The sequence below is a fragment of the Myodes glareolus genome, chromosome 2 (assembly GCF_982192425.1).
Source record: "Myodes glareolus chromosome 2, mMyoGla1.1, whole genome shotgun sequence".
NCBI lineage: Eukaryota > Metazoa > Chordata > Mammalia > Rodentia > Cricetidae > Myodes > Myodes glareolus.
Genome location: NC_142027.1, coordinates 51,333,023 through 51,348,691, shown reverse-complemented (window position 1 = coordinate 51,348,691; position 15,669 = coordinate 51,333,023). Strand labels below are relative to the sequence as shown.

The following is a 15,669-nucleotide window of genomic DNA, read 5'->3' as shown; positions in this document are numbered from 1 at the left end:
ATTACTCTCCATGGTCAACACACATATAGATACACATTTAGAAATACACTAAAATAAATAATAATCCAGGTGTGATGGCGCATGTCTGTAATCACTGCACTTGGGAGGGGGAGGCAGGAGGAACAGATGTCCAAGACTAGACTCAGCTACGAGTGAGTTTGAGGCTAGCCCGAGCTACAGAATACCCCGTCTTGACAAACAGTAATCAGAACAAAACGTGCTATAAAATACACAATTGAATTTTTTTCAATTATAAAGAAGAATGAAATTATGCTGTTTGCAAAAGCATGGCTATAAATCGAGGTGATTATGTTAAGTTACTTAAATCAGTCTCAAACAGATAAACATCACATTTTCCTCCCTGGCACACCACCTAACTTCTGCAGGGAGGCTTCTGCTGGCATTGGAGATGGGGACCAAACACGTACTATTTTCACACCTGCATTCTGTTTAAATCTATGTTTTTGGAAAACAGTTTGAAATACAGTGTTTTAGCTCTACATTTTGGGGGGCGGGAGCCAGAAGTAGGGGGGAAAACAGCCTCTGGGGAAAGTTCACAGTTGAGGATACTTGATGTGGGAGAATTGTCTGTATTCTGTCAATCATATTTTAATAAAATGCTGATTGGCCAGGCAGGCAGTATAGGCGGGAAAACCAGACAGGAAGTAGAGGTGATGCAATGAGAACAGGAGAATTCTGGGAAGCAGAGAGGTTCCTCTGCCATTCCTGTACAGACCACCGAAGAGGCAACATGTAAGCTGTCACACTGAGAAAGGTACTGAGCCATTATGGCTAACATAGATAATGATAATGGATTAATATAAGTTACAAGGACTAATAAGAAGCCTGACCTAATGGGCCAATCAGTTTATAACTTATAGAAATCTCTGTGTGATTGATTTTTTTCTTTGGGGCATGCCGGCGTGGGGTACCAGGCGGGACAGATACCCCAACAAGCCAGCCCCTCATATTACAGATACTTGGGTATCCGAAGCAAGAAAGCTGTAGCTTCCCACGTTCTTGCCCACGTCCACGGTCAAAGTAGCACAGGCACGGTGGGTTGGCTTTGGCAGCGTGCATCCAATAAGAAAACAGGTACTGAGCATGGGCGGAGTCCATGGCCTTAGCGGTGCCGCAGAACCCCGACTTGCGACATTACAAATCGAGGAAGAGTGAAAACAAACTGAGCTCCAGCTACCAAAGCAGGGTCAAAGTCCCTTCCTATGAAAAGTGAAGTTTGATTTGAAATCTTTGGAATATGGATTTAAAACCTCATGTCATCCGGACGCCCACCTGCATCTTTTTGACTCTCCTTCCTTACAGGACCTTCCTTTTCAAACCTCTCCATTTTGCTCGCTCTTCTCTCCGCCTGACTTGGTCTTTTTAACTTGGAATACTTAGAGGGCTTCACCAGTCTATAAGACGCTATCTGGTGGTCACTCTGGATGGCGTAAACCACAACAGTATCGCTTTCCAGTGGATCATGAAATCTGAAAGAAAAAAAAAAAGAACTGGTATTTGCAAATGTTACTATTTTGATCATTTTGCAATGATCACATATTACACCAATATGTTCATGCACTGCTCAAAATTTAGCCATACCTACGGCATTAGGGTGCTATGAAATTTGGGCTGGACTTGATTAAAGGGCAATAAAAATGCTTATAGTGAAAGTACTAAACATTCCATTATTAATAAGTACAACGTCAAATTTTTACTAATATGTGCTAAATAAAAAATTATAGGTAGGTTCCAGCTTCCTGGAAAGCAGATCACAACAAACTGAATATCTGTAATCTACTGCATTCTAGATAACAAGGCCTATGTATTATGCAGGAATTAATTGAATAGGAATATATAGATTGTATACAAATGTAAATATCTGTGTGCTAGGAAGGAATTCCTAAGCTAAAAAGCAGTAAAAAAAACCCTAACATTTACCTACCAAAGGCATGAGAAACTTTACTTCATTAAGATATTTAAAACGTATTTTGTTTTCTTAAGTTCTGTGGTGTGTGCTCATACACATGTGCTAATGAGATTTGTTTGTACACAGTCACTATTAAGTGAGCAGACTTTGGAAGGCTGACTATAAGGGTAGTTCTCAAATGCCTACCAACAGAATGGCTGAATTCTGAAGTCAGAGAGATGACATAATGGCTAAAAAATGCTCGTTACTCTTGTAGAGAACTGGAGCTGAACTCTGAGCACCAACGATAGGCAGCTCACAAGCTCTCATAACTACCAACTGTATGGGATCCAATGCCCTTCCCTGGTCTACACACACACATACACACACACACACACACACACACTTAAAACTAAAATAAATGAAGAAAAAGGAGGAGAAGAGGAAGAAGAAAGACAGCTACATTATGGATAATCTTGGACATAAATGCCTGAGAGAAACGAGATGCAAAAAAAAAATCATACTTAGTACTACATTTATATGGAGTTCACAGATAAAACTGATCTATGAGAATAAAGATTCCTTATCAGAGAAAAGGTATTAGCTGAAAGGAGCCATGAGGGACTTAAAGTGATATAAATGTTCTCTATCTTAATGGGAATTGTAGATCTATGTAATAATGTCATGTTAGAGAAAGTATTAGGCTGTTCAATTAAGATGTGTGCACTTCACTGTCTATGAATCAAATCTGAATAAAAAGATGTTTCTTCTGAGAAGCTGAACTGGCATGAGGAGGGGGCTGCGCAGGAGGGGGCTGCACAGGAGCATGCTATCTTCTGAGATGCTGAACTGGCATGTGCACGTTTTAATTGGGCATAAAACAAATAATTTGTCAAAATAGTAATGAAATAGTCATTATGTAAATTTTAAAAATATAATTGTCACTCAAATTCCTAACATATACCTAGGAGTGAGCCCACAGCACAGGAAGACCCAGCAGCACCAGGGGGGCTGCTTGAGGTGTCAGCTCGCTCACTGGCTACTTCATGAGATGCTTCATCTGAGCACCTCTCAGGCATCGCTACACACAACCCTAAAAGTGCTCTTTCAAACATCTTAGCTTGCAGGAAAGATGTACCTGTTCTGGAGCTTCTTCAGGCCGAGTTCATATTTCTGTTTTTCCCAAGCTAATTCCTTCTCCACCTCTTGAATTTTGAGAATTGTTTTCTTATTGATTTCAGCATGAATTGTGGCATCAATATTGAAATCCTGCAGATAAATTGATCTGTTCATGAAAAGGTTCTTATTTTGTTTTTAAATTACAGTGTGTGTGTGTGTGTGTGTGTGTGTGTGTGCGTGTGTGTACACATACCTATGTGTGTATGTGGAAGCCAGATGCCATTCCACAAAAGTCATCCACTTCATTTCCTGAGACAGTTAATCACTGGGACCTGGAGCTTGCTGATGAAGCTGACTAGCCAGCAGGCCCCAGGTATGTCGGTCTCTGTCTACCAAGTGCTGGCAATATAAGCATGCCCCACCATGCCTGTTTTTTATGAGAATATTGGGGCTTGAACTCAGGTTCTCATACTGACTAAGATGGATATCTTTAACCCCCTGCTTAGACTCTTAACAATAATTCTGTTTAGGAAATAGCTGAAAATGAAATAAAGGGGCTGGAGTGGTTGCTCAGTGGTTAAGAGCACTTGCTGCTCTTGCGGAGAACCTGGGTTTGGTTGCCAGCACCCACATCTTGACTCACAACCATCTGTAACTCCAGTTGTAGGGAACTGAAACCTTCTCCTGGCCTCCATGGACACTAGGCATGTACATGATGTACATATATGGAGGCAAGGAAACACCAATAGATATAAAATAAAACTTTTGAAAAATGAAAACATAGCCCAATCATCAGCAGGAGTTTTATGGAAAAGTCACAAAATAAATAATGAATACAAAATTGACTTACACACTTCTGTGATTGCCCTCATACTGCTGTCTTTTAGAAGCCTTGTGTCTCAACCCAGGCAATATTTCCCACAGAGCTAATGAGTTATTAAAAATGAAATGACAGAACCAAACTCTACATGCACCTTCCCAACAGAGAAGCCAGAGTCCAGCCAGTGTTTTTATTTTGTCATATTACTGAATACAGAAAAAGAACATCAGAGAGGCAGACAAGTCCAGCAATCAACTTTTGTGTTGCACAGGTTCATTGGCTTCCATCCCAACTGTGTCAAGTTTTATAGCCCTGGAGGTGGTGAAAATACATTCACTGGAAGGTAAAAGAAGATCTAAGGATGATGTCCTAAATTTTTTTTTCTGTCTCTTTGACAAACACCACAACCAAAGCAACTTGGGGGAAGAACAGGATGACTTAGCTCACACTTCCAGGTCATAGGTCATTAGTAACGGATGTCAGGGCAGGAACTCAAGCAGAAAGCAAAACAGGAATTGCAGGGTGTTGGTTACTGCTGACTCTCTACCTCACACTCAGCCAGCTTTTTCATATATCCTCAGATCACCTGCTTAGGGATGGTGGTGCCAGTCCACCATGGTGGACTGAGGTTTTTTTCATCAATCTCCATCAAGACAGTGCCCCACAGATGCATCACAGACCAGTCTCTTCTGGGCAATTCCTCAATTGGAACGCCCTCAGATGACTTGGGGCTGTGCCAAGTTGACAATGGCCGCTAACTAGGGCAAATGATTTCTCTGCATCCATTGTTGCTAACAAAACAGTAGTACTAATCCCAAAATGACATGTTCAAACAAAAGCCAATCACTGAGACTTACTTTCCGCTGAAACTGCATGTGCACCGGTAATTCTTTATTCATTGCTAACAGTTTCCAATATTCATTCCTCAAAGCTTTGATCTTCTCTCTCTTCATAGCTTTTATTTCTTCTACTTCCTTCATTAACTTATCATATTCTCTTTTCCTTCTGGCATTCTCAATACTTAAAGCAAAAAATGTAAAACAACAGTCATTTCAGCTACAGAAACGGCATAAGAGACAATTAGTATTCAATAACTTGGAAATGCATTTGTCTCGGTCAACTTCTGCAAAAGATCAGTTTGGTAAAATCCTAGATCTGATTAATAGTTGTCAAATGTTCCATACCTGTAAGCTTTGGGATCTTCAATGTCTTCTGGAATGGGCTCTGACTCAATCCCAAACTGTAAAAGGCAAAACATCAGCTTGCAACAACTGTGGTTAGATCAACTACACAGAACCTGTCTAAGACCAAGTCAGTCAAAATTCCATCATGGCTGGAGGAAGGGCCCCCAAGGCCTCACCCTTGGCAGAGGAGCTCCTGGTAATGTGTGGATGGAGACTGACTCTCCTGTATGGACTTGGTTGATGGGAGGCTGCCCATGCCCCAGTGGATGACCCCAAAGTCATGTGGATACAGGCAGCACTAGATGAACTCAGGGGGTTATTAATAACAATATTTGTTTTAAAAGGACATGCCATTGGAAGGGAGAGAGGAAGGGGGCAATGGAAGGGTTTCAGGGAGGCAGTGATGAATGGATATGAAGATTATAGAAGTACATGAAGGTTTCAAAGAATAAACGTAAATTTTTTGAAAAAAAAACAATCCTGGGATGCTATGTTCTAGGTGTGTGAGTGAACAGAAAATACAATTTCTTCTTGGGAAGTAAAGCCTGATTCCAAGTCATATCTATTATTGCCTGGACTAGAGTGGTTTAGGCTTGTTGCCTGCTTTCTAGAAGCAAAGATAAACCTTTGGGAGGTAATAGTAACACGCCAAGAATCAAGGTAACCCTTGAGTTTTTCACATAAAATGTCTAGGGCTCAATAAAAGAATAACTAGGTGTGCTGGAGGGATAGAATTTGATTGAAAAAAATCAAGACAGAGCAATGAAACAGAATGACAGGAGATATCAATAAGTTAGTTTTTAAAATATGCTTCAGGACAATTCTGATTAATATGTTAAAGGAAGTTGAAGGCACTGCTGAAAATTTTAGAAGTCTGTTGGAGCTTATTAAGAAGTAAATAATGGAAAAAGAAAATATATATCTGAAAAATATTGCCCATTTTGAAGAAAAAAAGAAACACTGTCTAAGAGAGTGATCGATAAAGAAAACCTGATGCAGTAAGGAGCTGTATAACTTTAATAATAAGAAAAATTCAATGTCATTAATTTTTGATACAGAAGCAACAAAAAGTCAAAATTATAATACTGTGAGAATACTAGATTATAAGGAATAGGTTACAGATACTATTGATTATTGTCAAGAAGATTATATTAAAAGGTTAATGTGTCTAAATTTTTCTCAATACTTAAAGACTTTAACATTATATCATCACTTTATTTTTAATGTCAGCTATTATTATTCGCTAATTAATTGGCTAATTGTATACATACCCTGGGAGATGGTACTTTGGCTTTGGCTTTTTTCTCAGCTATAAACTGAGAAGAAATGTTGAAGACAAAGATATTACCATCTGCCCCAGCAGTCAGCAAGTACTGGTCATCAAAACTGACAACAATGCCTTTAACACATCCGTAGTTATTGTCATGCACATTGAAGTGCCAGTAATCCTGCAAACTGGTCAGGGAGGAGTCATCCTGATTTAGGACATACACTCGAATCGCTCCATTTCTCATTCCACAGAACATCATAGTCTGGTTAGAACTAGGAGACAGAAAAGAGTAAAGAATTATTCTCATAAACTGGAAAATTACCTTATTTTTTTTTCCTATTCATAGGGAGCAGAGGAAGCCCTGGATGAGTGAAGTTGTGAGGTGGTGTGTATTTCGACATGGACATGGCTTGTTGAGGACTACAAGGCCCATTGACCCAAGGGAAATTGGCAAAGCCCTTATCCACACTGGCCAGGCTCAAGATGAATGGCAAAGCTTTGCTTGAAGTTTGAGGATGAATATGTATGAAGGGCTGATCAGTGTGGGGGGAAAAAACCTACATCTGGGCTTCCTCCCCCAGGTATTTGCAGCTAGAGACTGCTGGTCAATAGAGATCCTACTAAGGTGAGCTCTCTCTCCTGGTGTTAGACCTAGTAAACATGTTGACATCCCAAGTTTACTTGGTAGTGGTAGCCTTAGAGAATCCCATCTGATCTACATGTCTGTCCTTTCTTCGCTCCCTTACCATCTCCTGCCAGGGTTCTAAGACCCAAGCCAGGCAGGACACAGCATATTTAGTTAGTTAGGTTGTGAAGGGTGTAGTGGCATTTCATTTGTATTCTAATAAATAAAGACTGCCTAAAGATCTGAGAGTAAAACAGTTCCACTGGTCAGCCTTACAGACCAGGTTACGGTAACACACACCTTTAATCCCAGTAGCCACAATGATGGGCATTTTTAATCCCAGTAGCCACATTAGTTGCCATAGAAACCAGGCGGTGCACGCCTTTAATCCCAGCCCTAAAGAGGATTATAAAACGGGAAGAGACGACTCTCAAACACAGTCTCGTTCTGGAATTCCAGGAGGCAGGATGGCCATTTCAGACTGAGATTGAGCCAGTGGCTGGCTGTTTTGCTTTTCGGATCTTCAGGTTGAACCCCAATTTCTGACCCTGAGTTTTTATTATCCGTGCTTCAAGAGGACAACTAGTGGGGGTTGGTTTTCTCTTTACAAATGTGGGTCACAGGGATTGAACTCTGGTCGTCAAGCTTGGCCACTGGTATCTTCACCCACTGAGCCAGACCACCCGCCAAATCATGTTTAATTTTAAATAACAATGATGTTAAGAACTAAACTGTGCACCACAAAATGCATATGCTCAAGTCTGAGATCCAGGACTCCAGACTGTAACTAAATTGCAGGTTAGGGACTTGTAAAGAGGCAAGTGAACTCAAATGAGAGCATCAGGATGAATCCTAATCCAGTCTGGCTGCTGTCCTTGCAAACAGTGTCACAGAGTGGCGCTAGGGATACCTTGTGCCTAGGAAAGGCCCAGTGAGGGAAGAAGGCAGCTTTGAAAAAGCCACAGATCGACTTGGTGAGGAACTGCATTTGCCAACACCTTGAACTTGGAACTCCAGGCTCCACACTGTGAGAATGTTAAGTTTCTGCCACTTGAGCCAAACAATGTGGGGTGGCTCTGTCACAGGCGCTGCTGTGAGCTAACGCAAAAGGATGGGAGGAAGAGCCGTTTTGAAAACTGGAGCTAGTCTCTAGGCCTCAGAACAACGACTGGCGTTTGTGCTCAGTTCTCAATTATTAAGTGGAGAGCGGTTCAATTTATCATTGCTTCAGAATCATTGCAAGCCTGGTCCTTTGTTAGCTTACCATGCAGACACGTCTTTCTACGTAAATGAAGACAGATCCATGTGATAAACAGAAACAGTGATGTAACACCTGGCACCAAGCCTGCAGGGTTTAAATAGTCTCAGGGCTATGCCTAGCTTTGATTCTATTTGGCTCATTTGATTGATTTAACCAGGTACCATGTGCATTTCCCTTCACATGAATAGATCTTTAAAAAGTGACAATTCCATTTACAATGGTTACCGTTGTCAGCTTGAAAGAATAGTATCTCTGGGGAGACGGTGTAGGGAATACTTGTAAGGGATTATTCGATCATTTTAATGGAGGAGGGGAAAATCCAGCATAATTGTGTGTGGCACCATTTCCATGACAGGGGAGTCTGAGTGTATAAAATGGAGAAGGTAGGCTGAACACTAGTTTGTATACATGGCTCTCCTGACTTCAGACATAATAGGATCCTGCTGCCTGACGTCTCAACCATGACTTCTGTACCTTGGATATGACCTAAAATAGACCCCTTCTCTCTTGAGGTGTTTTTGGGTGCTTTATTACAGCGACGGGAAAATAAACCCAGGCATCCGGAATACACAAAGACACAGGCACTAAAATCCCCCTTTAAAGTTCTCTTCACCTGAAAGTGAATATTTGGATGGGATTGTCCTCTGTGTCCTCAAGAAGGCGGAAATCAAATGGTTCATCCTCCTGCTTCTGGAAATTACTGCCAGGGCACAAAGGGGGAAACTGACAGTGATATAGAAAACCAGAATCATAGTTGCCCTGGAAGACAGAAGAGAGCAAAAGGTGCTTTGTGCGCATAGCACACATGAGTCCCTGGTGGGGTGAGTTTGTTTCTAATTTAAAACAAACAATGCTTTAAAGCATCCTCTGCTACACGATCTCAGTGGTTAGCGGTAGGTATTATTTCTACGTCTCCCCTGCCCATTAATATTCAATTATGTAATTATGATGATGATTAGCTTCTATTTAGAAGTCAGCACAAGAGAGATTTCACCTCTGAGTCTTGAGTGAACTGTATTTTACAACTTGCAGTGGTATTCCACATAAGCAAGTGTTTCAAACTACCGGCTTTGTAGATCATTATTTTCACAATTACTTTGCAGAAGTTTTTAAAAGTAAAGTTACTTTGGAGTAACTTTAAACACTATTAATTTTTCAGGAAAGGCGATTTAGGGAAAAATACATGTCACTACACAAGGAGAAGAGTACTAATAATGTGCAGCAGCTACACCGTTCTCACCTGTTTTCTTTACGTGGGAAAATCAAGAGTAAGCCACACAGTGCAGTTTTTCTGCCTGAAGCAGATCAAGCGGGAGATCAGAGGCAAAGAAGCTGAACTAATCTACCTGCAGTTTCTTGGGCGTATTGCAAGGCTAGCTTTTCCTACGCCAATGAGAAGGGGACATTATTAATATGCTTTCCTCTGGACTGTATTGAAACCCTAGAGTTCCGTTGCTAGGGAGATGATAGGGATGGGGGGGGGCGGTTGCGGGAGCTGCCGTTAATTTGCTTCATGGTCAAGCTGCCAAACTACTTTCTAGATATTTGCTTCTACCCAGAAATTTGAACTACTTTCTGCTTTGCTCAGAGAAAGCTGTCTTGGCAATGGGTAGTGGTTAGTCTAATGTGCTCCAGTAATTATGTGTCTTCGGGTGTGGGCAACTCATCTCTATCAACCTTCTTTCCACCCAAGGTGAAGAGGAGTCGATGACTCCGGACAATGTTTTCACATTTTCCTCTAAAGGAGCAGTGGAGGAGGGGTCAGAAATGACAGGAACTTCATGCGCTGGTGGTAAGAACTGAATTTGAAAGGACAGGAGCTGACGATTCACATTAAGGAGTTTGTTTCAGAAGCAAAATCACATAGAGTACGAGGAAGAAGGAATAGACCCAGGAGGCCTTCTGGAACGCCGCCCTGGGAAGTTGCTAAGCATCACACACCAATTGTGACTGGCAAAGCAGAGCACAGCTCGATCTCTACAGGATGCTCGAGACAGGGAAAGACTCCCTTTACTTCTCTGTGAAATATGAGTGTCTGGGGAGATGGGCAAGTTTCAAAGTGGTTGTGGGGAGAAAAATAATAATTTGTAAAGTAAACACGGCTGGGCAGTAGAATTGACCAGCAACAAGAGTCCTGATTTGAGGCCTGGAAGCATGACTTCCAAATGAAGCCAGCTTTTCTATGGCATCTGCTTGGCTCGAGGAAGAGTAAGCACGTGACTGGGTCAAGCACGGTGAGCGCTCTGTGATCTGTTTTACCTAATGATGGGGCTTAATGCTCAAGAGCATGAACTATGGACCCAGGTTCTCAGAGATCCTAGTTCCACTTTTTATTGCTTAACTGACCTTGGGGTGTCAGTTAAGAACTACACGCCTTGGTTTCAAGAGACTAGGACCAAGTATGAATTAATACTAATCTTCCCATATAATTTTAAGCCAGTTACTTTGGGTGAGGGGGCAGCGTGTGTGTGTGTGTGTGTGTGTGTGTGTAGAAAATCTTGCTTTGCAATAAACTGGGAAAAAGTTTCATGATAAGACTATATGGTACATGAGTGGAGGACACATAACCCTCACACACTGTGACACTCTCTTGTATCAGTCTTTGTGGCGTCCATTATTCTTTTTGATTTTGATTGGGGTGGAATGAGGCCACCTGAAAACATACAGATTCTTGTCAATCAAATGCCACACAGCATACACATTAGCAGAGGGACACTGGACAGTCCTGCCACAAAAGCTGTTGTTCTCAAACTCAAAACCAAACCAACAACAACAGCAACAAAGCAGCTCCAGGGGGAGGACCCCTTGGTCCAGCGACTCTTGAGTCTTTCCCCCTTTGGTATTCCTGAGTAGGTGAGTTCAGAGCTAAGTGACAACAGAGACAAAGGGAAGACATATTTGAAAGCGATGCTAAGATGATATTTTTTAAAAATACTAAAATTCACAGCTACATCAAAAGTTAAAAATTGAATTCTCAACCTGAGCAAGAATAAGTGTGGTGGAAAACAGTGACAATAACCTGGACTGGAAAAGGACAGAGGTAAAGTCTTGGAATTTTTACTCACCAACGATACCCAGAACTTTCCTGGCCCTGAGTAAAAGCCCCAGAGGATGGGAGAGGGGGTTGGTGGGATGAAGATCTCAGGCAGCGGCTCCTCTTCCTCTTCTTCCTCTTTCTCCTCCTCCTCCTCCTCCAGTAATACCTCTTCTCCAGATGCTTCCCTCTCCTCCGCGAGCCTCCTCCTCCTCGCTTCCTTCTCCTTCTCCTTCAACTCCTTTTGTTTTGCCCTCCTTTCAATTTCCATCCATCTCTTTTTAAAAAGATAGTAGGCATTTTTTTAAAAAAATGTTATTCTATGATTGAGCAAGAAAAAAATTGTAGAAGGAAGATGGGTTCTAGAAACACCCAGAGGTCAGCTAGAACAATACCATTTACACATAATTACCTACCCTTTGGCGATATATTTTTATCATTAACATTCAAATCTTTATGATGAGCATCATTTCTGCTTAATCTCCTTGGTGCCCATTTTATTGTAATTATTTTGCCATTCTTCCTATAGGAGGAGGAAAGTGCTGTCTTTTTTTTTTTTTCTCAAAGTCTATCACTGTCAAACCAGGAACCATGTGGCAATGAAGAAACTTGTTTCCAGCTCCTGGACCCCTGTGATGTAGGCACTCAATATCACCAACTGTCCAATGTAGAGTCCCCCAACACTAGCGGCACCACCTCCTATACTCAGGCTGGTGTGGCTTAGCTGGCATCTAAAGAGACCTGAACTCTGGTCCAGCGACATCTGCTACAGACTGCATGCTGCCATTTCACCGTTCCTCTCCTCCTGAGAACGCTGAGAACTGTCTGCATGGTGCCTCTCTAGTCTCCCGTGTTATTATCCCTCTCCTCCTCTCATTCTCTGTCTTCTTCCCATCCTCTGAAGACTCATTTCCACTTAGGCAGCCATTTTTAACCCCCCCATTCCTCCACACTCTGAAGTTCCTTTCTTTCTTTGTACTCGGGTTTTAGTTGTTTATCCATGCTGCTGCCTTCTGCTACAGTTAGCCACCTTCCTGCCAGAGTAAAATCTCCTTCAGGCCAGGTTCTCTCTTCCTTTGTTTCACGTGTGTTCTCCCAGAGTCTCACATAGGGTACTGCATCTTCAAATGAAAGAAAAGAAGGGAGAGAATGTTTCAAGGACATCTCATACCAGAATCTTCGATTTGATACTTGAGAAGTGGAAACATCTGAGGGTCATGTCATGGATTTCATAGGAGACGACTTCTTCGTCATCCACGTCATTAATGGTTGGACTCAGACATTCAAGGACATAGCCATTCTCGCAGATGGTCATCAAGGTGTTTTCAGGCTTAAACAGAAAGTTATGAATATCATTTACATATAGGCAAATTTTATAAGTTCAGAAAGATAATAAGCCAGGGAAAATATAACGATCATTTTAAAAGACAATACACTACTGTAGTTATTAGTAAAAATCCTAGTAACTAATGATCACTATATCATTAGTATTAGTTATTATTATTTAATTATTAATCACTAACCTAATTACTAAAATTAGATTTATATTTGTTTCCTTTAAAGATACCACAACTTATTTCTTTAGCCAAATACACGGTTGTGAAACCTGTCAGCCTAAAGGGCAGAATGTTCTAGTTGGAAATGCTGAGGAAATCTGTGGTGTGGATGACTTCTCAGCCCTTGACAACCCATCTCTGCCTTCCTAAGTTAATTTAAATGTGGATGCTCTCAAGGCCTCTGCCCTCTTTCCAGGTCTCTTCTCTCTCTCTGTAAGTGCGCTTCAGGAAGTCTTAAACTGTGATATCCACTCCCACAAAATGGGTCCCAGATTGATCTGTCCAGCACAGAACTTTCTTTTGCCCTGAACATCTGGCAAATCCCCCATCTCGATATAATTTGTTGCTTATCTACCACATACTCAGCATTTTGCTACCTGCTAGAGACGGGACTGTAAGAAAAGCTGCTGTCTGCGCTCCCGTTACAGAATCTGGCTTCAGAGGGGGAGCCTGTCAGTTATCAATTCACACAGATTAAAGTAAATTGTAATCGCAAAAGTCCTGCCAAGTGACCACCACAACTGCCAGGTTGTACATGATTTCCCGAGAAGGTGGTATCTATCTGAAAGGAGTGGCTAAATAAGACATTTGTATAAAATGAGTCGAGGTGTGAGCACCGTGCTGTAAAGAGGAGATATTGTGGCCAACGTCCCGTGGTACGTTTGAGCTTTAGGAAAACGGACTTGGAAAGCATCACGTAGAGCAAAATGGCAGGAGGAGAGAGAGACAGGGTGCAGCACTAAGGGGTTGAACACCAACTGGCTGAAAAAGCTGCAGGAGCTGGGAGCAGAGAAGCACTAGCATTAGATGAAGAAGATATTTCAAAAGGGAAGGAAAGGTCAATGGGGTCAAACGATGCTACAATATCAAGGAAGATAAGAACCAGAAATCAGGTGGGTATTAGCAGTGCCTTCAGAAGGGCTGCCTGGTGGAATCGGAGAACTAGAAGGCAGGCAGGAGCCACGGAAGGGTGGAGCCCTATGGAAGGCCAGGGCGTCCTGGGACGGTCAGGCCTCCTTAGGTGCTGAGGAGGGAGACCAGCAATAGCTGCAGAACACAGGATCAGTGGATTTACTTTCTGTAAGTGGTGGAGACTACCGCTGAAAATTACCCAGTGAGCAACGGGTAACACTGAATTTATATGCCAGAAAAGTGAGAGAAATAATAGAAAATATTGAAGGAGGGATTCTAATCCAAAGACAAGAGGCTTCGGAATGACCACTAAGTAGGAAGAGGGGCAGCTTCTCTGTTGTAAAAGGAAGAAGAGCAGGGAGGCGGAAGTAGCAGAGACTGGTAGAGCCCTGACCTTCCTGGGAAGTGACGCCCAGGACACGAGTGGCAGGAATGAAGCTTTGCCGTTTCAAGGCGGCCATCTTGTGTGGGAGAAGGCATGGATAAGAGTCACCTCAAGAGCTTTGGAGAATTCACTTATATCACTATATTCTGAGGGGGCTAGTAATCTTCCGTGACAAATGATTATCTCCTGCAGTCTTTGGCTGACATTGGTGGCAAATTAGTTGCGGCAACTTAGGGATGGGTTTTTGCCACATAGTAATGGAGAAAGAGTAGCCCAAAGTTGGTGGGGGGCAGGAGTGCCTCTAGCTGCACGACACTGAGATTTACTCTTGAGGACCAATACTTACGTGACTGGCTGGGGACCACATCAGCTGGCAGACAGGACCAGGGGTATTAAAATAACCAATTGGCTTATAATCTTTTTCCACATCAAAAAAGAAGACAGTTTTGTCTTTACTCTAGAAAAAAAGAGACATGTACACTCAATATATATTACTATGACAGCAAGTTCATAGAGCACAAAGATTTAATATCATGTGGTCTATCTGATTTATACTTATAGACACAATGGTCACATAGTCCAAATTAATATTATATATATATATATATATATATATATGATATCAAATGTTTGTTCATTTGCCCAAGTGTTTCAGTTCATAGTTCTAGAAATGTGATTACCACATATATGTGTTTACACACACATATATGTAATCCCTAAAATAATTCCACAGTGCTTCTGCTCACTTCTTATATCCCATAGATTGTAGAGTTGTTTCCTTTATCTGAAGCAGGCTTTTGTTGCAGGTTGCATTTAGGGGGTATAAAGGATCAAAGCAGCCCACTACATGCTAGATAAGAACTCTCTCACCGAACTTATACCCTCACCTAAGGCGGCCCTCTGTAAGAACACATCCATGTTTATAAACTAGGGATTGGAAGGAATTTGTCAAAGTGATTTCCAATTGAAATTTTCTACTCATTTAAAATAAGCATTGCAACTTACAAGATTATTCTCATGTATTATATACATACTGCACTGAAAACAAATGTGAATTTATTTTGGTAAAGAAGGCACGATGGAGCAGGCGGGCTCCAAAGGGAAGCTAGATGTGGAATTCCAATAGGAAATGAGAGAGAATCCTGCACTTACCCCAGTGGCTAGGATCTCCCCATCACGATCATAAGCTAAAGCCGTGACTTCAGCAGTATGGGGCTTGAAGACATGTTTCAGATGTAACTCAGCGTCTAAGATTTTCTTTCGTCCTGCAAAAAGTGTAACTCCTTTCGGATCATAAATTTCAAGAATCCGAACAACACCATCTTGGAACCCAATGATGATCTCTGCAGCAGAGAAGCTCACCTTGGGGGACAATCAAACACAGGGGCCTGGATTTAATTAGGAAATCCTCAGTACACACACACACACACACACACACACACACACACACACGTCCACATCTTGTTTCAGTTTTGATAACGTGGCGCTGGCTTGCCTCTGCAACTCTCAGTTCTATGTTATGGCAACTTCCATCAATTCCAGGGTATTCATCTATTATAACCACAAGTGGGGCAATCTATGGCAAGCCAAGCTT

At 41.8% G+C, this 15,669-nt stretch overlaps 1 protein-coding gene across 2 annotated transcripts in view; it reads right to left on the bottom strand.

Annotated features, from left to right (window-relative positions):
* Cfap44 (cilia and flagella associated protein 44) overlaps positions 1-15,669 on the bottom strand; it is an 84,277-nt gene that overhangs the window by 40,609 nt on the left and 27,999 nt on the right. For both annotated transcript variants that reach the window (XM_048422712.3, XM_085685583.2), the window contains exons 14-23: positions 15,228-15,437; positions 14,422-14,532; positions 12,394-12,552; positions 11,254-11,499; positions 8,802-8,947; positions 6,304-6,574; positions 5,033-5,088; positions 4,706-4,868; positions 3,048-3,178; positions 1,294-1,490 (exon numbers count right to left, since the gene is read on the bottom strand). In XM_048422712.3, the coding sequence (XP_048278669.3) occupies positions 1,294-1,490; positions 3,048-3,178; positions 4,706-4,868; positions 5,033-5,088; positions 6,304-6,574; positions 8,802-8,947; positions 11,254-11,499; positions 12,394-12,552; positions 14,422-14,532; positions 15,228-15,437 (1,690 nt within the window). The remainder of the gene's footprint in view (positions 1-1,293; positions 1,491-3,047; positions 3,179-4,705; positions 4,869-5,032; positions 5,089-6,303; positions 6,575-8,801; positions 8,948-11,253; positions 11,500-12,393; positions 12,553-14,421; positions 14,533-15,227; positions 15,438-15,669) is intronic.